Below are 25,676 nucleotides of genomic sequence, written 5' to 3'. Positions count from 1 at the left end.
GCTTTAACCATCTTAGAGGTACTCTCCCCACAGACGGCGCCAAATGTTTTGGGTGTTTTTTTGTCCCTCGGGAGAGTTACGTCACCAAGACTGGTCCGGCGCTGTCTGTACCTGCAAAACACAGAGACTCAGCTTCCTCCTTTTGAAGCTGCTTGGTCTGCCCCCAACCGACTGCGTTTTCTCGAGAAGCCTAAACATATTCGTCCGTGGCACTCTCGGTGAACGTTTGTGTCAACAAAAGGGGGTATTCCCGGCATCTTCGACTTTGATTGCCTTGCTCTAAGCTTTCTTCTAAGTGTCTTCTCCTCCTCTCCTGGGCTGCTGCCTAGAAGAAGAAGGCATCTTGCTCTCAAGCTCTCTTCGGAGCTTGCTCAAGGCAAGCTGGAGAGAACCAGCACTCACCGAAGGATCCTCGGCTTCATGGAATACGGCAGTCTGAGGATCACTAGAATTGATCACTTCGATTAAAGTCTCTAGATATCCGTCTGACCAGGACCCGTGTTAGGTGTCTGACCATCTAATGCCATAACGGACGAGTAACCCCACACACGGCGCCAAATATTTCGGGAATTTTTTAGATTCCTTTGGGATACTGGTCACGCTCTTCGAACAGATGCGCTCGGACACCTGCAAAATAACGAATATTCCGTTTTTACCGGAATATTCAACTCCGACGGTCAAGTTAGTAACCGGAAATGGAAAGGCTAGAGAAAGAAAGTATAGAGAAATTGGAGTTTTAATGCTCTTTCTAATGTCATGTCACAATCCATCCCTCCCATCTTAAATGATTGGGGTATTTATAGGAGTGGGGAATTGTGCCCTTTAGGTTACTACCCTAATTTTCTATGCTCTGATTGGCGACGCAATCAGGAGAGGACGCGTGTCATGGGGGCACCGTTTTGCGGCTTTCTCAGGGTTTGGGACTCTTGATGTAAGGAGGCCCTTTACTCTCTTTTTCAGGTGCTTAGTTTAAGGTTTACACGTGTCATCTTCCTAAGAGACACGTGTTGTCTTTTAATTTGGGCCACATATCTCTATAGGATTGGACCATGTATTTGGGGTATTTTTACCCTAAACAGTTAGGGTCATTTTAGGTATAAGGTAATTTTAGTTCAGGGCACTTTGAGTTTCGGATCTGTATGGGTCAATTAATTCAAGTTAAATTCAAGTCGAATCACTTCGAGTATTGGGTCATCTCCGAATCGGGTCACTTCAGGTTTCAGGTCAATATCACTTCGGGTCAGGTTATTTTCGAGTTTCAGGTCAATTTCAGATCATTGTTTTCGAGTCGATTTCAGGTCATATGTCGGATCATTCGGGTCGAATCTTCAAATCTGGATCAAGATTACCAGGTCTAATTTCCTCCTTATTTCAGAGGATTTTTAAATCAATTCTTTTCACTCGCACTTGCGGCTCTAAGTAACAAAAAAAAAAAAAAAAAAAATAAAGGAAAAAAAAAACTATAAATAATCCAAATTTTATTATATTATTACGAAGATCACAAATATTTTGTCCCATCATAAAATATCAAATATTATCATTTTTTACAAATATACAAACATACAACACAGCAAAACTTCCATTTTGCCTTATTTGGATACGGAAAGAGCTTTTACAGGTGGGAAAAAATAATGAACTATCATGAATCGGTAATATAGACATCTTCCAAACCACACTGACGAACAATCTTCAGGCAATAAGTAACAGAAATTACTTCAAGTACTGAAGATCAAATTCACAAAATTCCAGCTATATATTAAGCCAATCAAAACATGGACACAGGCCCCAGCAAAATTTGGCTGGGTAGCGATCTTTCAGATAAACCTCTCTGCTGAAACCAATAATATAGAAACTGAAGGTACGACTAGAATGAGACATGGTGATGCGCGTCACTGGCACAACAGATATGGTATGCCGTTCAGAAATGACCCTAGCATTAGGCTGAACAGGAGCCCTATCAGCAATAACTTCAGACGAAAATTTGTTTAGAAAGTAGGAATCCGCAAAAGAGGCCGGTGTACATTGATAAGCTTGCATATTGCATAGTTGCTCTCCTTTAGCTCTATGGAAGACATCATCAGGTACTGAGGCAGCTCCTTTTGTAGCGCTTACTTTTCGAGTTGAAAGTGTTTTCCTGAATATATACAAACGAATTACATTTTTAGGTCAAATTTAAGGTAAATTTGTCAAAAATCACACTATTTTCAAATTTTGTGAGAAACTACCTTCATTTTATGTTGACTACCAAGTGTGGTCTATTTCATCCCATCTCTCAACGTAATTATAATTTTCAATTGAAATTAACTCAAAATTTTGATTAACTGATTGGTAATATCTCATAAGGGCCAGAACTTCAACTGTCAGACATTAGCCAACACACCAAATTCTGTCAAGTGGTACCTTATCACACCAAAAAAAAGACCTAAGGTATTCATCAAAAGATTTTTTTCATTCTTGATTAACAGGTTAGTATTATCCCAGAACTTGCTTCAAATATAAGGAAAATTAGCCAACACACCAGATCCCTTCTAGTGATATCTTATTGCAACAAAAAAGACACAAGGTATTTTGATAAGGAGTACAAGATTTTTTTCATTACGTAGTTTTTAGCAAAAGTATATTTTTATAAGGTAATATTTCGAACATGTTTTCCTAAATTTATTACTTCCTGCGTTTTTTATTAGTTGACATGCTTTGACTTTAACACCATTCACTTACTTACCTTTGACTGTATTCTGTGATGTATACGAAATGAAAAATATAGGAATGTGAGATCGTGTTAGATTCGTCAAGATATGTAATTTCAAACTATCAACTTTTTATAATTTTTATTTATTAGTAATTAAAGAAATTAATCGTTGAATTTGTACATTGGCAAAATTAACTAAAGAAACGTGTAAACTAAAAAGAAACGGAGGTAGTATTTGTTTTCATGAGATGTAGGGAGAAAAAAAAAATACAAGAAACGATCTTCAAAAAGTGGCATAACACATTGGAAAGCATCACCACATATCACAGAGTATTACTTCAACATAATTTTCAAGTTTTGGATGCTACTTGCTATAATCATACATGGAAAAAAGAATTAGAATAACCATCAGATAAACAGACTAAATATATTTTATCTTTACAACAATCACTAGCAAGCAGCAAATTAAGGGAAACATTTGTGTAAGCGTTACCACTTTTGTGAGTTACTGCAAACATGTGCTAGTTTTTCTCTCTCCTCGGCCCAACCCACTAAAAAGGTAATCTTAAAATGATGAGACAGCCTCATTTAAAAAGTTGTAGCTAATTATTATTCAAAAGTCAACTATTTTAAGTTATATTACAGGAAATGACCAATCATCAGCGAAATTTAACATAAGCGTGGATAGGTATTTATACTGCTTCTCCAATCCTATAAGACGGGGTTTCACACTCAAACAGATAGTAAAGTAGCAAACATTAGATTAGTATGGGGATATAAGAGAGGAATTTATAAGTATTAAGTATTACTAGAGAAAGTTATGCAAGGAAAATATCTAAAAAGAAATAAGATGCTACTTACCATTTGATGATTGCAATACTTCGAGCAAAAAGAGAGCCACTACCTTGACATACAGTGCATTTTATCAATCCACGAGAGCTGCAAGTAGCACAAGGAATTTTGCCTTTGCCATTACACTGCAAGCAACTGTAAAATCGCATGCAATGTGTGAATGAAATCAGTATATAGATAACAAAGTTAATGAGATCATATTTTATTATCAAAAGATATCATAAAGAAACTATAAAATGCTTACATTGTGTCAGACCCATCTTTATGAGCAATTAAACCCCTTCCATAACAAGAATCGCACGGATTCATCTGATTTTCTTTGTAATAACCAGATTCTTGATCTGCATTGCATTTCGGACACGGAGTATCCCCTCGACCATCACAACCTGTAAAATAATTTATGCTATGATCTCATGGTGTTATTGCATTTCTATTCCAGAATTGATCTCAAAAACACTGGACATATACCAGGGCACTTCTCAATGGCTTCTGAATGTGGAACTTTGATTCTTGTTTCTTTTTCTGGTGTGAATAGAACAGGGAACTGAGACCTAAGGTCCAATTCCCAAATGCTGGGTTCAAGGCCACTATTTTTTCCATCAATATTGCCACCATGATAAGGGAGGCGTTCATTAATGACTTCCCTCTCCTCTATAAAAGTATCCAAAGTCCCTACATATACATTGCAGTCTTCTACCATCCGTATCTTCCATGTTTGAGCAGGACGACTTCCCCAGCAACAACGATGACCAACATGATCAGTGAGCAACTCTCTTATCTCCACTTCATCCAATACTTGTCTGTGCAGAAAACTCAGCCATGTAAAACACAACCAATATCACAATATTCATTTGAAAATACAACTAAATAAAAATCCAATAACCTCTTCTAGGATTGAATATAATACGTTCAATACATATCAATAACTTACTAATGCAATTACAACTCTGAACTTATGGATACATATCAATAACTTACTAATGCAATTACAACTCTACCTTATGGATCAATTATACACTTATCACTAAATTGACATCCTGTATAGCTTTGGCTAGTAGTAAAGCTAAACTATGGTAAAAATGCTTCCGTACCAATATGCTGACTAACTTATCTAGTTTCTCGTGAAGGATTTATAATTATCAATATAATATAGAATAGACATCTCTTCATCCATGGGTGTTGCTCCATAAATAAAAGGTACCCTGCACCTAAAAATAACAGAATAAAACGCTGATATTTTGCACATTAGATTCCGACCAAGGGAATTTTACATGGCATTAGATATGCAATGCGCTCATGATTACTGTATTTATTGTGATAGAAAATAGCATTTTAAAAGCTTGGGATAGATTATTCAAGATAACTGTGAGATTCATGAAGATAATGTTTACCGGTTGGCTTAAAAACGGAGTTTTTAATAATTTTTCTTGAATGCTCTTTCATTTGCTCACTTTACTCACCTTTTGCAAACCCTTCCAAATGATCATTTTGTTATGTTCCTTTCTTTATATCGTATGATTTCTTATGACGATTCATGTTAGCCGACCCCAAATTATTTTGGGACTAAGGCTTTTGTTTTGGGTGTTTTTTGGTCCCTCGGGAGAGTTACGTCACCAAGACTAATTCCACGCGGTCTGTACCTGCAAAACATGGAGACTTCGGCTGGTAGGAGCTCCGCATCCGACGATCAATTTAGTATTGGTCGTAAAAGATGAAAAGGTGCGGAAAAGGTAAAAGTGAGATATTCTCGGATTCCGAGATCAGGTATTTTCTCTGATGTGAGAGAATGTAAATATGTTGTAATAATTTAAGGTGTCCCCAAAATGGGGGAAATCTTCCTATTTATAGGGTCATTGGAATATGTGCTCATTAGGTCATTCTGACCTAATGGGCTGCGCCGTTTTTGCGGCTTTTCTCGGGAATCGAGCCTCGAAGGCCACCATTCCATTTGTCATTTGAGGCTGACACGTGTCAGCTAAGGAGTGGTCCATGTAAGACCTATCCAATTCCCCCTGTGATTGAGCCACGTGTCTAGGATTTTTACCCAAAACATTTTCCCTCACAGGGGTGATGTGGCAGGCCACGGGGCGCCTGTGACATGCGTTCCCCCGTAAGTGGTGAACAGTAACAAATGGTTCACCTTCGGTTAAAGTGACGGGGATGCCCCCATTTTAACCCTTCTATAAATAGGGTTTTACCCCCCCCCCCCCCCCCCGCCCCTCTTTTCCTCATTCTTGACCCATTTTACAAGTCTAGAGAGAGAAAGAGAGAGAATTTTCTAAAGAGAGATACTCTATTACCGCCTGTACCTGTTTCCAGAAATTTTTCCGTCTGCAATTTGCGTGGACACAACCGGTTACCACTTAAGACATTTTCCAGAGTTCTACAGAGGTAACTGTCTCTCCCCTCCTTAGCCCTTTCAAGCTTTTACCGTTTGTATTTTTATTCTTTTTTCAATAAAATGGATTCTCCATCGACACGCACAGCACCACCTAGGACTGTGAGCCGGTAGAAATGGGGGTGCCGCCTATGGATGTTTGGACCTGCTTTGCTCATCTCCGAACCCCACCGTCTCTGTGTCTATGCAGCACACAATGGCAAGAGTAAAGCAAACGGCTAGAAAGCCCAGGAGAAGAAGGCACGATATGGAAGTGCCAGCTGATGAAGTTATCCCAAACGGGGAATACGGGGAATCAGATTGGAACCTGCCTGGGGTGCCCCTTCCACTCTGAGTGATGGGATATTGGAGGTGTCGGACGGTGAGGGATCCGTCTCCCGAAGGCGGAGGCCGGCTATGAAGTTGAGCGGCGACTAAGTCGTCGTCTATAACCAACCCCATTAAAACACACATGACCGTGAAACAAGTTTTAAAGGGTTTCAAGATAAATATCCCATTGGGATAAATTGGGAAAAAAGTAGTTAAATCGAACTATTTTTCCACCGTCTGAGGTGTTTGCAATCTAATTATACTCTATGCCCGTTTGCCCCATTAGAAGGACTTGCATAATTGCAGAAAATAATCTAAGTTAAAACTGCGCTCGGTCATCGGCTGATGTCTTTAGACATCCGGTTCTCGTAGACTTGGTTGTTCATTTTGGATTACTTGGGTCAAACGGCTATGAGTTGGCCAATTAGGCCGTTCAATTTCGGTCGTCTGCATGCGTTTATAGAGCAATGTGTCACCCAAATAGGAGATGCTCTCTACGACGATTTCACCCAAATGGGCGCGCCAGACGCCATAATCACGTTGGAGTAGACGGATTTATAAATTTGAATATCATCCGGCCTAATCGGCTTCATGTCGTTGCAAGACGTTTGTGTAGCCACTTAGTTTTTAAACTTAGCTTATATTTAGTACGTAAAAGCGGGCCGCCTGTACATTGCACAGACGACATTTTAGACATTCCGCATGTGTATAAAGCAATAAATGATAGAATGGGAAATAAAAAAGCAACTTTTCATTGATAGGATTTTCATTTACAAAAATTTACAACTCTTAAGACTTTTTTAAGTTGTCTACATTACAAATTCTGGAGAGCTACCTACCGTCTAGAGTTTCCAGGTGGTAAATGTCGTCTCTTACTTCTTTATAGATCCGCGAGTGAGTCCAATGCTAGCCGCATGGCCTCCTAGTTTGCCTCTTCGTCGTATAGCATGACTCGTAGAGTCGGCTCATAATGCTCGATGGGCAAAACGGCTCAACACCGTACACCATAAGAAATGGGGTTTCACCGCTTGCCCCTTTTTCGGTTGTCCGGATGACCCATAGGTTACTATTGGATTTGAACCAATGACTCCCACCGTATGAAAGCAACACTCTAACCGCTGAGTTAAGTAGGCCTTCTATCATTACAAAGAGGACTAAATATAACTATTCCATAGATTGATTATAAACCGAATACTGCTTATAAGCAATAGAAATCAAACGGATCAAAGAGCGAATTAATTCTTCTGCCCATAAACCACCGGCCCTTTCTATTTTCTTTTTGATACCGTCTAAGATGAGTTTGTTGAAGGCTTCAACTTAGTCGTTTGCTTAGGGTTGGCCGACTGATGCAAAACAATGTGAGATCCCTTGATCTCTAAACCAATTCTTGAGCTGAGGTGTCTCAAACTGAGGGCCATTGTCAAAAACCATAGACATAGGTACCCCGAACCGGGTGATGATGTTCGTTCATATGAAAGAGATGACATCCTTTGTCTTGATGTTTTTGACCGCCTACGCCTCCACCCACTTGGTGAAATAATCCACAGCCACGAGAATGTAACGTTTTCTTAATGGTACAGGCATTTACGGACCCAGGATGTCTATGCCCCATTTAGCAAACGAGACTGGGCTATGGATTGCCGTCAGTGGCCGGTCGATGGATGAGCTTGCCAAACCTTTGCCACTTATCACATTTTTTAACCATCTCCATGGCGTCTTACTCAAGAGTTTGCCAGAAAGAAATAACCCTACCGCCTGGCTTAACAGCCAGGGATCTGCCGCCTATATGGGAGGCGTAGTATCCCGCGTGCAACTCTACTAGGACTTCTTGCCCCTTTTCTAGGGTAACACCCTTCAATAGCGGCTTCAAAAAACCGATTTTGAAGAGTTCTCTGTTTCTCATCTCGAAGTTTGTAGCTGGTTTTTTCATGACAGCCGCTACCTGTGGTGAATCAGGCAGCGTGCCGTCTTGCAAGTATGCGCAGATGTCATCCATACAGGTAGAGCTTCGGTCTAGTACTCCAATGGGCTCTTCTTCAACAATAATTCGTTTTTCCATAACTTCCCAGACTGACCGAGGAGTATCACAAGAGACGGATGATGCCAGTTTTGACAATGCATCCGCCCGATTGTTTTCAGACCTGGGCACTTGACTCAGATGAAACTCTTCTAGTGTCCCAGCTTCAGCTTTCACCACCTGAAGGTATTTAATCATAGTCGGATGAGTAGCCTCATAGTCACCGTGGTATTGCCTAACGACAAACTGTGAATCAGAGCAGGCGTCAATTTTGGTTGCCCCTGCCGCCTTATACATACGGATGCCGGCTAGTAGGGCTTCATACTCTGCCTCATTATTCGTGCATACTCTTACTTGTCCCCCTCATGACAGATAACGCCTACACCACATCCGTTCATGGTAGAGCTCCCGTCTACATATACTTTCCATCCATTGCAACCGACCTTATTATTTCGACAATGAAGTCGACAAACGCCTTGATCCTTCACTGCCTTTCTTGGTTCGAAAGTGATTTCAAGACTTTGCATTTCAATAGCCCATTTGAGCATCCTACCGGATGACTCCAAGGTTGTCATTGGCCGCTTGAGAGGTTGGTCTGTGTAGACCACAACCAGATGAACCAAGAAGTAAGTTTTCTTCTTGACGGCCATGTAAAGAGCAAGGCCAAATTTTTCAACCATGAGTTACCGTAGCTAGTACATGGCTAATGAAATAGACCGGGAGCAAGGAGAACGGCACTGAAGGCAAGATCTGAGACGGCTAAGTACATGTAAGGCGTCTCTTTGGCAGAGGGCTAACAAGCATTGGCAAACATTGTAGATGTTCTTTCAATTTCTGAAAGGTCGCCTCAGCATCATCCCCCCATTCAAACCTTGTCTTCAATCTGATCGCTTGGAAAAAATCAAGGCACTTATCGCCTGACCGGCTCCCCAATGCCACTAGACAACCGGTAAGCTTTCAAACTTCCTTTACAGTGCGGGGTGATTTCATGTCAATCATCGCCTGTATCTTTTCTCGGTTAGCCTCTATCCCCCTTTGATCAATTAAAAATCCGAGAAACTTCCAGACTCAACACCAAATACACACTTCTTGGGATTGAGCATAACCTTGTGCCGCCTGAGTGTGGTGAAGGTTTCTCGGAGGTCAGCAAGATGATCCGTCTGTTGCTTGGATTTGACTATCATATCATCAATGTACGCCTCTACATTCCTCCCAATCTAATTAATGAAGACAGTATTAATCATTCGTTGGAAAGTAGTAGGCACATTTTTCAAGCCAAACGGCTTCACAGTATAACAGAATAACCCCTGATCAGTGATGAAAGCCGTCTTCTCTTGATCTTTTTTCCATAGGGGAATCTGGTGGAAACCTGAGTAGGCATCCATAAAACTCATCAAGGCATGCCCGGCTGTAGTCGACTTTCCATAGGGGAATCTGGTGGAAACCTGAGTAGGCATCCATAAAACTCATCAAGGCATGCCCGGCTGTAGTCGACCAGGTTATCGATCTTTGGAAGCGAGTAATTGTCCTTTGGACATGCTTTGGTTCAAGTCAGTGTAATCTACACACATGCGCCAAGTACCATTTGGCTTCTTTACAAGCACAACATTTGCAACTCAATCAGGGAAGTTACATGGCCGAGTGAACCCTGCGTCTAGCAGCTTTTTTATCTCAGGAGCTGCCGCCTAACTTCGCTCCTCGTCGTGGTTTCTTTTCTTTTGCCGGATGGACTTCTTTTTAGGATCAACGGCAAGTTTGTGGACGGCAAGATCCGGGCTGATGCCACGCATCTCTTCCACTTTAAAGGCAAAAATGTCTATGAATTCCTTCAACACAAGGTCACCCAACCTTACAAAAGCAACCGTCCCCACCTTAACAGTTCGCTCTGAACGGCTGTTATCCAGAGGAATATCAATGTGATCACCAGCGGGCTGGGGACGTAGCTCATTTGACCGTCCCTCGGTCCGTGATTGTTATTTCTTCTCCTTCTTCACTTGGTTTTCTTTTCTTGGCGGCTGGTGGGGCTGGATCAGGATTCTTGAGATCGTCAAGGTCTATCGGTTCCTTCCCTGCCTGGCTGCTGCAGCCATGGGTTTAACGTCTGAGAGATAACACTCCCTAGCTGTCTTTTGATCCCCATTCAGGGAGCCAACAGAGCCATCATCCCTTTCATACTTGATGATGGCCTTACACCCGTTCAGAGTGGGATGGCCCGTTTCCCTTCTCCCCTAGCCTGATGGGTAAGTCAATTTGTCCGACTGGGTGCACGACTCCTCCCCCAAAACCAACAAGGGGGTAGGAGACGTCACGCAGGCTGTCCAGCTTGTACCTCAGCAAGGACAGACACTTGTAGCTGATGATGTCAGAGGAGCTACTTGTGTCAATAAGGATCCGACCTCTGGGAAGGTGTTGCTGGCAGGCGCCTGCCCCTCATCAACAACATTGACCATCTTTTTCAAATGATCCTTGGTGCCCCGAATGGTCGGCTACTACGGGCTGACAGTCTTGGACGACTGCTAGGATTCGTCTTAAGAGTCAATTTAGACTTCAAGATGTAAGATTTCAGCACCCCCTTGTTAGCAACACGGTTCAACATCCGCTTGAGGCTATTGCAGTCGGTGTCATGGCCAACATCCTTATGGAAGTGACAGTATTTATTTTTGTTCTTCATTGGATTTGGCTTCTCAATGGTCAGCCGATCCTTTATCTCCATGAGGATGGAGTAGCAATCTTTATTAAACTTATACCTTGGGACGTACGGTTTAAATTCCTTCTTTTTCTTCTGGGTACGCTGATCAGATTCATTAACCGCCCATACTTATTTTCTCTTTTTGCTCTCTTTAGCTTTCTGAGCCGGCTGAGCAGACTGGCTCTCCTTTTGATTGTTAAGCTTTTTAGAGCCTAACTGATTGTTTGACGAGCAAAGGTTGGTGGCTTTAAAGCTCTCCGCCTGCATTAGCGCCTCTTGGAGGGTGAAAACCCTCTTTCAGACGAGGTCAAACTTAAAGGTTGACCCGTCCTTCAAACCCTTAAAGAAGTCTGTTTAGGCTACCTCGTCAGACAGTCCTTAAATCTGGATTCTCACCAGATTGAACCGCCTGACATAGAAGCGAAGACCCTCTCTCTCCCTGCTCAAATCAAGACTGGTTTTCTTGACAGGGATGTTCATTGAGAAGTTCAAAGCAAACAAGAAGGCAAGTCTGTTGAAGCTATAAATACATCTGGCTAGTAAGTTCTCAGAACTTTGCCCTTCAAGGTGGCCGGGAAGCATTTGGGGCAGTAGAACTTTCGACCAGACAATTGCAGGCATTGCCTTCTCCTTTGGATGTGGAGTAGGCTGCCTGGCCCCTAACCAGGAGTCTTCTTGGCCGACTGACCCTTGCTGGAGCCAGTCGTCCTTTTGTTGATCAGGTCCTTGATTTCACCCTCGAAACTTGTCATGAATTTCACGAGTTCGTTTCGGGTGATTGGAGCCTAACCCTTTGCCGTCTGGGTTTCCCCAACCGGTGGTCCAGTAGATTTATTGGGACCAGCTTCATTATTGCCCCGTTCCAGTTTATCCCTGGGACGGATGCGCTTAGAGATGAGTGACCCATCAAGGGCCACATGGGTTTTGAATTCACAGTCGTTGTCTGTATCTTGGTCTGAATAGACCTCTCCATCGACTCTAGGCCGACTGGTTTAGGTGGCGGTATAGACTCTTGAATCATCTTAAAGGTACTCTTCCCACATACGACGCCAAATGTTTTGGGTATTTTTTGGTCCCTCGGGAAAGTTACGTCACCTAGACTGATTCTACGCGATGTGTACCTGCAAAACACGGAGACTCCGGTTGGTAGGAGCTCCGCCTCCGACAATCAAGTTAGTATTGGTCGTAGAAGATGAAAAGGTGCGGAAAAGGTAAAAGTGAGATCTTCTTGGATTCTGAGATCAGGTGTTTCTCTGATGTGAGAGAATGTAGATATGTTGTAATAATTGAAGGTGTCCCCCGAATGGGTGAAATCTCCCTATTTATAAGGTTATTGGAATACGTGCTCATTATTGCGGCTTTTCTGGGGAATCGGGCCTCGAAGGCCGCCATTCCATTTGTCATCTAAGCTGCTGACATGTGTCAGCTGGGGAGTGGTCCATGTTGGACCTATCCAAGAATGACAGGTGTCCCCCCTCTAATTGAGCCACGTGTCTAGGGTATTTTTACCCTAAACAGCTTTGTTGTTGTTGTTGTTGTAGAGACAATTGATATTGGAGATGGATTTAGGCCTGCCAGCTATACTCAATAGAACAGAATAAGCTGGAGGATGATATTAGTTAACTGAAGAGTTGAAAAGAGTTTATAGGGCATGATTGGCCTAACTGACACAGAACATGGCCCTTAATTACCGATGAAGGTGTAGACACCAGCTTGTGAATTTATGACTATTATGCATAAGAAACATTTTTTAAATCTCAAATAATAGAATTGCAAAGAACAAGCAGCTTAAGTTTCCTTCTGCATCGCTTTTAGTAGTGCTACACCAGCAATAGATCATTTTTCCTTACCCATGTACATTTACTTATTGGTTGACTAAGTACATCAATTATAATTATAACCACGATAAAGTGAAAAATAAAAGGATAATTCTCATTTTAAACTACTAGGACTTGGATCAGAACATGATATTTTAGAAAGGTACAGAAAAGAAAATTAGCTAAAGTAACCGATATTTGTATTGAAGATCAGTGTAATCAGCAATTCAATCTCCCTTCTTTCGAGAGGAAGGAAATCTCTCCAAGTTGTTTATCACAATATAATTTTGCATGCCCTCCTCACCAAGCTTTTTTCCTATTTAATACAAAATTCCTCATAACAAACTAACTAACTTAGGGAAATAACAAACTAGGAATGAATTACAAAATTGCCCCCAAAGGCTAACAAACTCCATAACTGATTATTCCAGCTCATCCATCAAAATGATGTTGAGGCTGATTTGCTTTCCTGCGAGCATAAGTAAATTGTATAACAGCTGACTAACTATTGGGCTGGTTCCTTGCAATACCCCCTTCCCAAACTTTCACCTTGTCCTCAAGGTGGAAAAGAGGAAACCTGCAGTCCAGCTGAGTGAAATTAAGACAATTACGCAGAGAGGGAGAATAAGAGAAGAGAAAAAGAGGAGCTTTGCAGGAGAAGAAAGGAAGGATGGATGAGGAACAAGGAAGTAGAGAGAAGATGGCTTCCCTAGATGTGTTCACATAATACTATCTACCTAAACATATTAAAACGAACGCTTAAATGCTCATTAGTCCTAAAAATAGTAAAATATAATCAAACAAGATTACCATAAACACTACCCATTTTGTTATTACTAAATCAAAAGTGATGTGTAAGGTTAACAATGAAAATTTCCTACAGTTCAATAGAAATTGCAAGATAAGTATAAATCTATACACTTTTGTAAGAATTGTAACACAAAGGTGCATTTTAAGGGCTATTTATAATTTATCAATTAATTCTACCTCCCCACCCCTCCTCTCTCGTTTTACTCTCCCCCCTTCCCTCTCCTTATGTAGTTCAACTATAATAAAGGAGAAAATGGAGCAAGATGAACCCATCGGAAAAGAGGTAGTGGTGACCATATATGAATTTTCAATGAAATGAGTTTTATAGTTCTTAATTAAAATGAAAACACCCTCAAAACATCCGAATCGAAGCATTAATAGTGAAAATTAATATAATATTAAAATTTTAAAGTCCAAATACCAGGAATGATAAATAGAAAGTGCAATTTTAGAATTAACAACCAACACTTAATATGTAACTCCAGCTACAAAAATACCTTTGAAACACATTGACATCTCCGCCACAATCTCTTCCATAACCAGTTGGTTGTTCAATAGCTTGTTCTACAACAAGAGGTAAACATTTGGATTAAATTATAAAAAAACAAAACAATAAACAAAATTAATTAATTAATTAATTAAAAAAAAAAGCACATTTACTTTAAGAGAGTAAAAAAAAAAAACCCAACCTATGTGTGTGTGTGTGGTGGTGGTGGTGAGGGGGAGGGGGGGTGTCCGGTGAAAACCATAGCATAAAAAAAATGAGAGATACTTTGCAAGCAAAATTTTAGCATGTTATAAATTAATGACATTATTTCTCTCCTCTCGTATCTTTGTGAGACATAATCTTCAACTAATTTTGTGTGCGATTGAAAATTCAAAAGCTTGAATTCTTTAAACGTTGTGATTGGTAAATAGTATTCATATGTTTCTTGCATATCAATTATTTTATCCCAAAACTCTGAGCATCTCAAAAAGTGAGCAATTATGAGTATTTGATTGATCAGATATAAAAAATAAAAAATAAATAAATAAATAAATAAATAAATAAAAACCAAGTAGTATCTAATGCTAGAATCCCTGGTTGGTGATGTTTGACATATGATCAATGGAGAATATGTGTAGTATTAAAAAGAAAGAGTCCCCTAAATCAAAACTTTGTACCACTTTAATATAAGGCTGAGTAGTACAATCACTACAATGTAAACATCAGGATCAAGCTATTTCTCAAATTTCATCAGCTGAGAATAAATAAATTCAGCAATGTCTTTACGGCATGAGATATTTAGCTTCTGGAAACATAAAAAGCCCTTAACATGTAGCTTAATTTCATGAATGTTTCCCTGATGTTATGGGTAGCAAGTCTCCATTAGTCAGTTTCATGTCCTGCATGCCTACACAAGTCTCTGTTATAGTGTATATAATTACTCATACTAGGTAGTGTTTTATGTATGTTGCCCCAACCCGTATCTCACCTCAGGGATTCAAGCGTCTCATAGTTGATTTGCACTTGTCCTGCGATAAAGCACTAATATACCACCTGCTCCACCAGTGCTAGCCCCAATATCCCAAACACTTTTAAAGTTTTAAAGAATTTATATGATCAGCAGACTAACCACTAAAATTTGTATCAAACTTTGAAGCACTGACTATATAAGCTTAGTAACTTTACTGGTTTATAAATTTAAAAACTTCCCAGGTGGCTTTATTCCTATGCAATGCTAGGGAAGAGCATAAAGTTAAAACTTGGTGCTATCCATTGGTTAGAAAGACATTCAATGGAAAAATGTACATATCATTAAAAAGGCAGAGCAGCCAAATGCACCCACCCCAATCAACACAGAAAAGATGGTAGCAAATGATAGGAAAGAGAGCAGCACATAAGAAAAAATCAGCAGCCAGTAGTAATCATCTTGAACGACGTGTTCCGGCTATATTTGAGAAAATTTGTGTTGACATTTTTTGACGACATCTTGGTTTACAGTGAGAATATGGAAGCTCATGTGGAGCATATGAAGTTGGTGATGAAGAAATTGGAAGAGCACAGGCTGTTTGCAAACAAGAAAAAAGTGTGAGTTTGTTAAAAACAGGGTGGCTTATTTGGGTCACGTGATCTCTCAGGATGGTGTAGCGGTGGATATAGAGAGGATTAAGGCTATGCTTGAGTGGCCAGTCCCTAGGACTTTGAGAGAGTTACGGGGATTCTTGGGTCTTACGGGTTACTATCGGATTTTTGTAGCTGGATACACACAAATTGCAAAACCATTGACTGAGCAGCTTAGAAAAGACAGTTATGGGTGGACAGAGCAAGCTACTCAGGCCTTTGAGAGGTTGAATGGGGCTATGGCAGCTGCTCCAGTGCTAGCCATGCCAAATTTCAGTCAGCCATTTGTTGTAAAGACGGATACCTCTGGGTATGGACTGGGAGCAGTGTTGATGCAAAATGGGCGACCCATAGCTTACTAGACCAAGTTGTTCGGGGTCAAAGCCCAAGATAAGTCCATCTATGAGAAAGAGCTTATGGCCATATGTCTGGCGATCGTGAGGTGGAAGCACTATTTAAGGGGCCGTCACTTCATAGTGCGTACGGATCAGCAGAACTTGCTGTATTTAACCCAACAAAGACATATAGGGGCTGATTACCATAAGTGGGTGCGCAAACTAATGGGGTACGACTTTGAGATTCAGTTCAAACCAGGGGCTGCCACAGAGTGGATGATGCCTCGTCTAGGAGGGGGACAGACGCGGTAGAGTTTGGAGCAATGATTACAAATCAGTGGGTGGATTGGGAAGAACTGCAGAAAGAGATTGCGAGGGATGACTGGGTGAGACAGATGACAGAAGATTTGCAAGAAGGGAAGGAGGTGTAAACCGGATTTTCCCTGGAAAATGGACAAGTCCTATTTAAGGTCAAATGGTGATTCCAAAAAATTCAGCCTGGATTGCGGTTCTATTGACGGAATATCACACGACACCCACGGGTGGGCACTCAGGGGAGGTAAAAACATATCTGAGGTTAGCTTCGGAATGGTTCTGGATAGGTAAGAGGAAGATGGTGGGAGAATATGTGAGGAGATGTGCGACTTGCCAGCAGAGCAAACTCAACAAAGCATCTCAACTAAGCCCTGCTGGGCTTTTGCAGCCACTACCAGTGCCTACAGCCATCTGGGAAGACTTATCACTAGATTTTATCGAGGGCTTACCGAGGGCGAAGGGTTTTGACACAGTGCTGGTAGTTGTGGATAGGCTCTCAAAATACACTCACTTTATTGGGCTGAAACATCCCTTTAATGCCATGATTGTAGTGGAGGTTTTCATGAAGGATGTGGTGCGTTTGCATGGGCTTCCCTCTTCTACTGTGTCGGACATAGATAAGGTTTTTGTGAGTCACTTCTGGAATGAGCTTTTCAAGTTGCAAGGGTCTGAGTTAAAGAAAAGTACAGCCTACCATCCACAAACGGATGGTCAGACTGAAAATGAGAACAAGGTCTTAAGAGACCTACTTGAGATGCTTTGTAGGATAGAAACCCAAGCAGTGGGCTTTCTAGTTAGCCTGGCAGAATTCTCTTATAACACTACCCCTCACATCTCTTCAGGGATGAATCATTTTAAGGTAGTCTATGGTCAGGATACGCCCAAATTGCTTAAGGTGGGAGCAGGACAGACGACAGTGGGGAGCTTGGATGAGTGGTTACAAGAGCAGGACTTCATGATTGATGAGTTTTGTGTAAATTTACTGAGAGCTCAGCAGAAAATGAAAAATTATGCTGACAAAAAGAGAAGGGAAGAAGAATTTCAGGTTAAAGAGGAGGTATACTTGAAAAGCAGACCGTATCGCCAGCACACCTTGGCTAAGAGACGCTATGAGAAACTTCTGCGAGGTACTATGGACCATTTGCAGTGGTACAGCGTGTAGGCAAGGTAGCACATAAGCTTGCTCTATCCCCCGACTATCAGTTACACCCGGTCTTTCATGTATCCCAATTGAAGAAGTATGTTGGCAAACACCCAACCACACCGAATATACCTCAGTAACTCACCCCGGAATCAATAGCTGAACCAGAAGAGGTCCTGGAAGTCAGGAAGAAGAAACAAGGAAGAGAGGCGGTGACTAAAGTTTTGATCAAGTGGAAAATTTTGCCCCTGTTTGAAGCAACTTGGGAAGAAGCAACAATGGTGCATGATCGTTTTCCCTTCACCTTGAGGACAAGGTGATACTTCTAGGCGGGGGAGATGCAATAGACCCTGTGAGACCACCAGTGGTCCTCACCTATTCCAGGAGGAAGGAACACACTAAGAGGATCACTAACAGACCTCTGACTACAGCAGAGCAACCAAATGCACCCACCCCAATCAACACAGAACAGATGGCAGAAAATGATGGGAAAGAGAGCAGCACATAAGACAAAATCAGCAGCCAGTAGTAATCATCTAGGGAATTGCTTGTACATACAAAAAGGGGAGAGAGAGATTGATGAGGCAGGTAATTTGTGAGTGAGTTTTGTGGAGATTAATAACCTTAAGTTACCATAGAAGAGTGGCGGGCTAAAACCACCGTTTAAAAGAAAATTTTGACTTGAACATTTAATTAAAGATTCTATTTTTCTCCCTCAAATATTGTGATTTGTGTCTTTAGTTTGTGAACTGATCTGAATCCATTCCAGTCAAGTTCTCAAACAAGGAAAAAAAAGAAGGATGTCCATGGAGGTGAATATTCAAGTCCCTACTCAGGGCTTACTTTAGGTGAGCAGCAGGGTTGACAGAAGAATGTGAACTTAATGAATAAGGCTTAACTAGAGGAAACAAAAGAAACAAGGAGATTAAAAGAAAAAATAAATATTACTGCTTCAGACAGTCTTTAGGAGCCAATAATTCTTTCGCTTTTAATTGAGCATGCAAATTATGTTTTTAATTAAAGTTTTACTAGTAACAGCAGTTAAATTTTTTTAAAGTGTAACAAATTTCATTGCCTTGGTTTATCTTATCAGATTTCTAACAGTAAAAACCTGGTTTGATTCAATATAGGTATAGTAACATAGAAGCTTCTAATTTTGTTATTTAGTTATATTGTCATGTACTCATGTTTGAAGGAATATATATTCTGAGATCATTGTTCTTATCTCGAAGCTTTTGTTGAACCTGAATTTAGCACCCTAACCCCTTTAAGCATTCAAGGTTAGTTTCTTTGTTTGTAGGTGACATATGCTTTAACAAATCAGGCTAACCTTATAAATACAAGACCTATGCTCCTCACATAGTGTCAACTACTTTGTTCTTTAAATAGCAAATTACAGGTGCTGGCATGATGATGTATACACGTGACAAAATAATAACTTAATAACAGATTTTATCTCATACAAAACATGAATACACCAAGAAATTCAAGCAACATTGAAATCCTTTAGCGTCAATAATAATCAACTTTTAAATTGACTAAATGACAGCTGGGTATATGATCACATCTCATCCTAAAGCAAGAAAATACTTAAGTATAGAAAGGCCATGAGCTGAAATCAGTGCAAAGCTTCCCCCACCAAGGGTACCAATAGCAGAGTCTTAAGATAGCCAAAAGAAAAAGCTTAATCATATATTATAGGATACATTGGAAAGAAGAAAGGAAATTCTACTAAAATGTAGATGAAACAAAACAGTTTGTTGGTTCAGGTTAGCCATAAGGAAGGGGGCAACATATTGGAAGACTGAAAACTAGCTAGTTTTATCCCACCGGTAGGTTTAATTTTCTAACCCACCGACAGGGGAGAAATTTTTGTGAACGGTCCCAAAATTTAACCTGATACCATGACAAATCAGGAGGAAAGAGAGAATAATTGAATGGCTTGTCATTATTATTGACCATCAATAGGCTATTTATATAATAGCAACATATCATTCGTAAATACTCTAAACCCTAAACTTCCTTATAAGATAATATTTCAATATCAATACTTAACCTAATTCTATCTTAAAATATCACAAAAGATATATTATTTTCTCCTAAATAAAATCATAAGATCTGTGGAAAATATATCACAGTAATATATTATCCTATATTCCTAACAGACGAAGATTTCCAGTTCTACCAACACTAATCAAAAAGGTTCTCATATTTAACTAGAGATAGAATAAGAAAGAGGCTTGTATTTTTATACTAATGTACATTACACCTCTCTATGTATATAATTTACTTATAATACAAATTTAAAGAAATAAACAATGATAAAAGGCTGAATTATAATTCCCTCACTATCTGGTTCTCACCGTGTGATGCCAATATATGTACTCATACCTCTCACAGGTTCAAGAGAAGGCAAGATAGGCTACTGTACAACTGCAAAAGGGCAGTCCTTAAAGGCTAAAAAACCAAGAAAAGGGTGAAAATCAATGCCAGAATGCCATATGTAAAATTGTAATTAATGCAACCCTCTCTTTTGTTTACATTATGAATTGAAAAATTGTCATCTTGGTATTCTCAATTACATATTTCAAGCTATAATTCATATTATATGAGGTATCATTTAAAATTTCAACTTTCAATATGTATTTTAATTCTAGAAAACAAAGGAAGGCTTGTGAACTTATCACATTAAAATCAAGCATAAAATCATTTCAGTACCAGTGTAAGTATAACAACCTTGAAAACTTCAAGTACTCAAACCTAACAAAAATAAACTTATATTCTTTGTACCCAAAACAGTGTTACGGTGTGTTTAATAGAGTATACAAACCAGTATGAAGTTTTAACCATTAGATTAAGTTTTTGGTTGAGTACGTACTTTAACGAGTCATTTTAAGCCCAAATGACTCTCATGTGAAGGGGCATGATATATATAAACAAATCATGAGCCTTCAATCATTAGCTTATTTTTTATTGAGTTGGACCTTTAACATTACTCATCATAGATTTTAGGTGTCATTATTTTAGTTTAACAAAGAAATTTTTTACTTTACCCTTTATAATCCAACCACTCCATAAAATTTTAAAATTATATATGTCTCCAAGCAACAATCTCTTTTCTACCCAAAAAGTGTAAGAACCTACAACTCCCTCTTTCTAAGCACCTAACTACTTATTTTGAAATTTGATCAGAGTCCATACCAGATAATTAATGATCTTCTACAAAATAAAAACACACTATTCTTACAAGGTTAAGACAACAATGTCACAATGTGACAACTAATATAGACGAAACAATATAATGAAACAAATAGACAACAAACAGCCAAACAATTACTAAGCAAATACTCTCTCCGTCCCACAATATAGTTTCTAGTTTTCCTATTTTGGAGATCCAAAATATTATTCCTCTTTCTATTCATAGATAGTATGTAAAAACCATTATACCCTATGCTTCTTTTTTTCACTTTTTCTGTCTAACTTTTGTCTATAATTGTACATTTCACTTTTATTAATGTACTTCATCCGTTTTCTCTTCTTATTTCTTAAATAACGTGAAAAAAACGCAAACAGGAACTATATAATGGAACGGATAGGTATAATTAAATAGAAAACCAATTAAAGTCAAATATTAGAAATTAAGGCAATTGAGAAGATGATGAGAATAAACATACCATCAGAATACGAGTACGAATCAGGAGAAGAGATTAATGGAGCATGGAGAGAAGGTGGGTAATGCGAGTCCGCGTACGAAGCCGCGCTCCGAATTTCCTCAACGCTGAGTTCAGCACCAGCCACTGATGCCGTAGAAATTGCTGCACTTGTACTTCCTAAGTATTGATAAGAGCTCCATCTTTGACTCTCACCTTCCCCTGCTTCACTTTTTACGCTCTCTAATTAAACAACAACAATAGCAATAATTAGATGAACTTTTCTAGCCCAATTGAACAAACAAATTTTGAAATTCCTCGAAAATTTGAATTCAAAATTCGAAACAAAGAAAAGGGTTATAGAGATTTACCTTGAAGCAATGGCTGCTGAATGATTTGCTGATCCATTTGGACAGGAAGCTAATGGGTAATTGATGGAATTTTGGTTTATACAGGAAATAACTGGTGAGTATTAATCAGAAGAAAATTTGTATTTTATGTAATCGTTGGAAATGTGTTTCTTAAGAAGGAAGGAAGGAGAGTCAAATGATGACAAGAAGTGAATAGACAGATGTACGTGGGTTATGCGCCTCTTGTGGGAACGGAAGTTAAATAAATGGAAAAATGTCAAAAATAATACGTAGTACTTCTCCGTTTCATAATGTTAATCCCATATATTATTTTGGGCGTTTTAAAAAGATCTACCCATATTGAATATATTTCATTTACTCCCTCCGTCCCATAATTACAGGCAAATTTATTATTTTGGGTGTCCCAAAATATTGCTCCTATTACTAAAAATAACACCTAATCATTACTTACTTTTTAGTTTTTCCATACAAATTACACATATACCTAAAAAATCATTATTTACTTTTTCTCTTTTTCATACAAAATACATACATACCTAAAAAATGTTTATAACTTGATACCTGAGGTTGATGCTCCATTCTTCTTGAGGAAGTCAAGATATTTGTGGCAATTACGCTTCTAATGCCCCTTCTTCTTGCAGTAAAAGCATTCACTTTCATCTGCAGCCTTGACCTTTGGAGTCGCCTTAGGATTTTTAGGAGCCTTGGCAATTTTCTTGCCCTCGCCCTTAGCCTTTTGCCCCTTTTTCTTGAACCCCTTTCCCTTTTGAATCATAAGAACCTCTTTCTTAGCTTCCTTAGGGATTTTTTTTCAGCACTAACCAGCATAGCATGCAACTCATTCATAGTCTTTGCAGCGTCAGACATATTAAAGCTCATGATAAACTAGTTGAAAGTTTCTGGAAGTGAGTGGAGAATGATGTCTGTTGCCATCTCATCACTATATAGGTGCCCCAGTTTTTCCATATTTTGAATAAGGCCGATCATTTTGAAAACATGATCATGAACTGTGGTACCCTTCTCCATCTTACAATCCAGAATCTCTCTATGGAGCTTGTACCTCTCAACTCTAGCCTGTTTCTTAAACAAAGCTTTGAGTTCTTGCATGATATTATATGCATCCTGGTCCTCAAAATGTTTTTGAAGACTAGGCTCTATAGTAGCAATCATCAAGCAAGTAATAGGCACAGCCTTGTCAAGTGCTTCCTTGTGCTTACGGATCTCTACCGCTGTAGCATCTTTTGGCAAAGGTCCTGACAGTGTGGTGTCAATGACATCCTCTCTACCTTCAGATTTCAGAGCAAGCCTTAGCATTCTTTCCCAATTGGAAAAGTTATCTTCTGTCAACCTATCCTTCTCAAGGAATGGTCGAAGATTGTAAATGTTGTTGTCATTGTTACGGCTACCCATCTATGTCAAAATAAGACAAAGTTTAATAATTATGTTTAATTAAAATTAAAGTACCATAAACGAATCATGTAGGTAAATTTAAAACACTTTATTCAATATTTAAATGATCCCAATTGAATTTTAAGTTATTCCAAGACCCTTTATTTGTGCAATAGTTGACCGGATTGAGGCCCTACCATCAAGCATTATATTTCCAAGGTAAGTAAACATTTTACTGATTACAACTCTTGTAACTCTTGGTTGAATAATTAACTATCACATGTTTAATTATTACCCTTTGCTTCAAGGTTCTAAACTCTTTAGGTAATCTTGTTGAGCATAACCAATTAAATGTGTAGAACGTGATCTACCCCAAATTACCCAAGATAACAAGTGACACTCTGCTAAGGCCGACCCATCACTCACGATCAAAGGATTGTTGAGTATCTAATTAGAAAAGCAGTCTCAATATTACGGTAGCCATTGCGCAACCTGCAGTAGCAGCGCAGCCCACATAGGGCTATCGAGGCTGCTAGGCGCCTCGAGTCATGTGCTTATGCAGTGCACGCAAGGCAGTAGCACGGCGCAGCAGCAGATGCGTGTTGTGTGTGCAGCGCATGTGTGCAAGCAAGTGTTGTGGTGCGCTGGCTTGGTGTGGCTATGGGTGCACTGTGTGTGCGGTGTGATGCTGGGAGATAGCATGGGGCGTGCTCAGCAGCAAGCCCGAGTGGCCTTCATGGACATGATGTCGCGAGCACGCCCCGTAGGCGGCATAACGTGCTTTGCGATGCTATAGGCTATGGGTGTGACGCTTGGCACGGGCCATGGTTGTGCACGTGAGCCCTCACTAGGCACCCATGCCCCAGATGTCTAGCACACCAAGCCGAAAGGCTTGATGTTAGGCACTTTGGGGTTCAGGGCTATGTAATTTTGCGTTTTGGCCAATTTAATTATTTTATTTATTTATGTTTATTCAATTTAATTAAATATTGCAGGCTAGGCCTCAGTTTTGAGCGTCACTTGCAAATTTTAAATTTGGAAAAATATTGGGTTTACCGGCTTAATTAAGTTGGATGCGGAATTTGGTGGGATCTTCAATTTTAATTACGCTAAATCACATAATTGGTTAAAAACTTTGACTAGTTTTTAATTAGGCGCTTCAATCGGATTAACCACCCAATTAAATTAGTTACTAGTTTACGCGTTTTACGCATTGTTACTTGTTTTGTTGTAAAATGCATGGGCCATTCGCATATAGTGAATGCATGAATGGAATGTATATTCTCTCACAAGTTTTATAAAATGGCAACTAGTGGGGCCCGATTAGGATAGAAAATACGGACTGCGTTCCGGCTTGTATTTTTGTAAATCTAAATACGGTATGCGAACCGTTGATTATTTTTGTACCTTAATATTTAGATTAGTCCTAATCGTAGATACTAGTATTTGCATTATTTTGGTTGTCTTGAAGACGGAGTTTGATAAAGCCATGAAGTTGCAAATCAAGACCCTTGAAGACTTGAAGACTCAAGGGTTCATGCTAGTTGCCAAATGCATCTTTATTTATGTTTTCGATATGTATTCATGATTATTTATATATAAATTATATGTTAGATGCATGTTTAGGATTTTGAATGTTGTGATGATTAATTAACTTCACTTAAATCAACCAACATAGAAACCCCAGGTCCCTAAAATATTGAGTAAAACTTGCCATTCCAAAACAAGACTTACCGAACTATTGAGAATAGTGATGGGCTACGCCAAAGCGAGGCATTTCTACTCTAGGAACGTAAGGTATGTTGATGGGTTTTCCAAAGCAGGACATCACATACATGTTGGTTTTGGTTATACTCAACGATATAAGAGTGATGGAGTCCTAACATGTCGTGGCAAAGGAGATAAATTGGTGAGAGAGCATTAGATGCGACAATTTATTTAAGTAAGAGTGGCTTGGAGCCATTAGCAAAGAGTTGGTTACCTTGGCATAATAAGTGTTAAGACAATCCAAAGCATGCTTAACTACTCATTGATTCTTTGGATCTTGGAATCGACTTATTCTCACCAAATGGGGACAAATTTAATGTGTGAATAAGACGTTTAAATAAGCTTGACATATTTGCATGAATTCAATCATATTTAAGTATTATTAATGGTTTTTCATTTCAAATTCTTTCAATTGTAGAATCATGTCTTCAACTAATATCGACAACAACCTAATGTGCTCTGATCTTCCCGAAAAGTTACCATTTTCTTTGAACTTGGTGAACTTTACGGAGTGGGAAGAGGAACTCCAAAAGACCCTCCGAAATTGCTACTTGGAGCACATTCTTGACACTCCCATGTCGAGTTTTTACTCAAAGGGGGTTATGAGTGATAAGGCTCATGAGGAATGGAGTTGGGATTGCAAAAGAGTCTCGCGACTTATGGCAAACTCCATCTCGGAACAATGGAAGGGGAAGTTCTCCAACTATTTTTCGGACATGCTCCTCAAAGCTCTAGAGGATATAGTCAATTTGAGGGTTACCAAGAGCATCAAAGGCAACTATGATGGTCTCGTGGAGGAAGTGACTAGGTCACTCTCCAACATGAAGATCAAGCCACTGCAAGAGGGATGCCTTGTCAAGGAGAGGCAAGAGGTATGGGCACAAGTCTACAATGCTAGACTAAGACCCGGAATGCCACTTCGAGCCCACTTGCTACAAATGACAAGGCTATTCACTCACTTAGAGCTCATTGGCAAGCCGTTGGAGGATGAGCAAACGGCTCACATGATATTAAGTTCACTCC

General features: G+C 39.6%; 1 protein-coding gene across 1 annotated transcript; it reads right to left on the bottom strand.

The window, feature by feature from the left end:
- Nucleotides 1-1,446: 1,446 nt before the first annotated feature.
- Nucleotides 1,447-21,654, bottom strand: LOC145567502 (uncharacterized). Its single transcript, XM_081626795.1, has 7 exons — nt 21,498-21,654; nt 21,151-21,369; nt 14,079-14,145; nt 4,010-4,341; nt 3,786-3,927; nt 3,551-3,676; nt 1,447-2,134 (listed from the first exon to the last, which is right to left on the bottom strand). The coding sequence occupies exons 1-7, from the start codon at nt 21,532-21,534 to the stop codon at nt 1,750-1,752; spliced, it is 1,308 nt and encodes a 435-aa protein (XP_081482921.1). The 5' UTR covers nt 21,535-21,654; the 3' UTR covers nt 1,447-1,749.
- Nucleotides 21,655-25,676: the final 4,022 nt, after the last annotated feature.

Source organism: Chenopodium album, chromosome 11 (genome assembly GCF_948465745.1).
Source record: "Chenopodium album chromosome 11, dcCheAlbu1.1, whole genome shotgun sequence".
In the NCBI taxonomy this organism is placed as follows: Eukaryota; Viridiplantae; Streptophyta; class Magnoliopsida; order Caryophyllales; family Amaranthaceae; genus Chenopodium; species Chenopodium album.
The sequence above is the reverse complement of the archived record's forward strand: the minus strand, read 5'-3'. Positions and strand labels throughout refer to the sequence as shown.

Coding starts and splice junctions, on each gene's coding strand:
- LOC145567502 (XM_081626795.1), bottom strand. CDS start 21,534: ATGGATCAGCAAATCATTCAGCAGCCATTGCTTCAAG. Junction 14,146..21,150: donor TTCGTACTCGTATTCTGATG/GTATGTTTATTC, acceptor CTCTTGTTGTAG/AACAAGCTATTGAACAACCA. Junction 2,135..3,550: donor AGTATTGCAATCATCAAATG/GTAAGTAGCATC, acceptor GTATATATTCAG/GAAAACACTTTCAACTCGAA.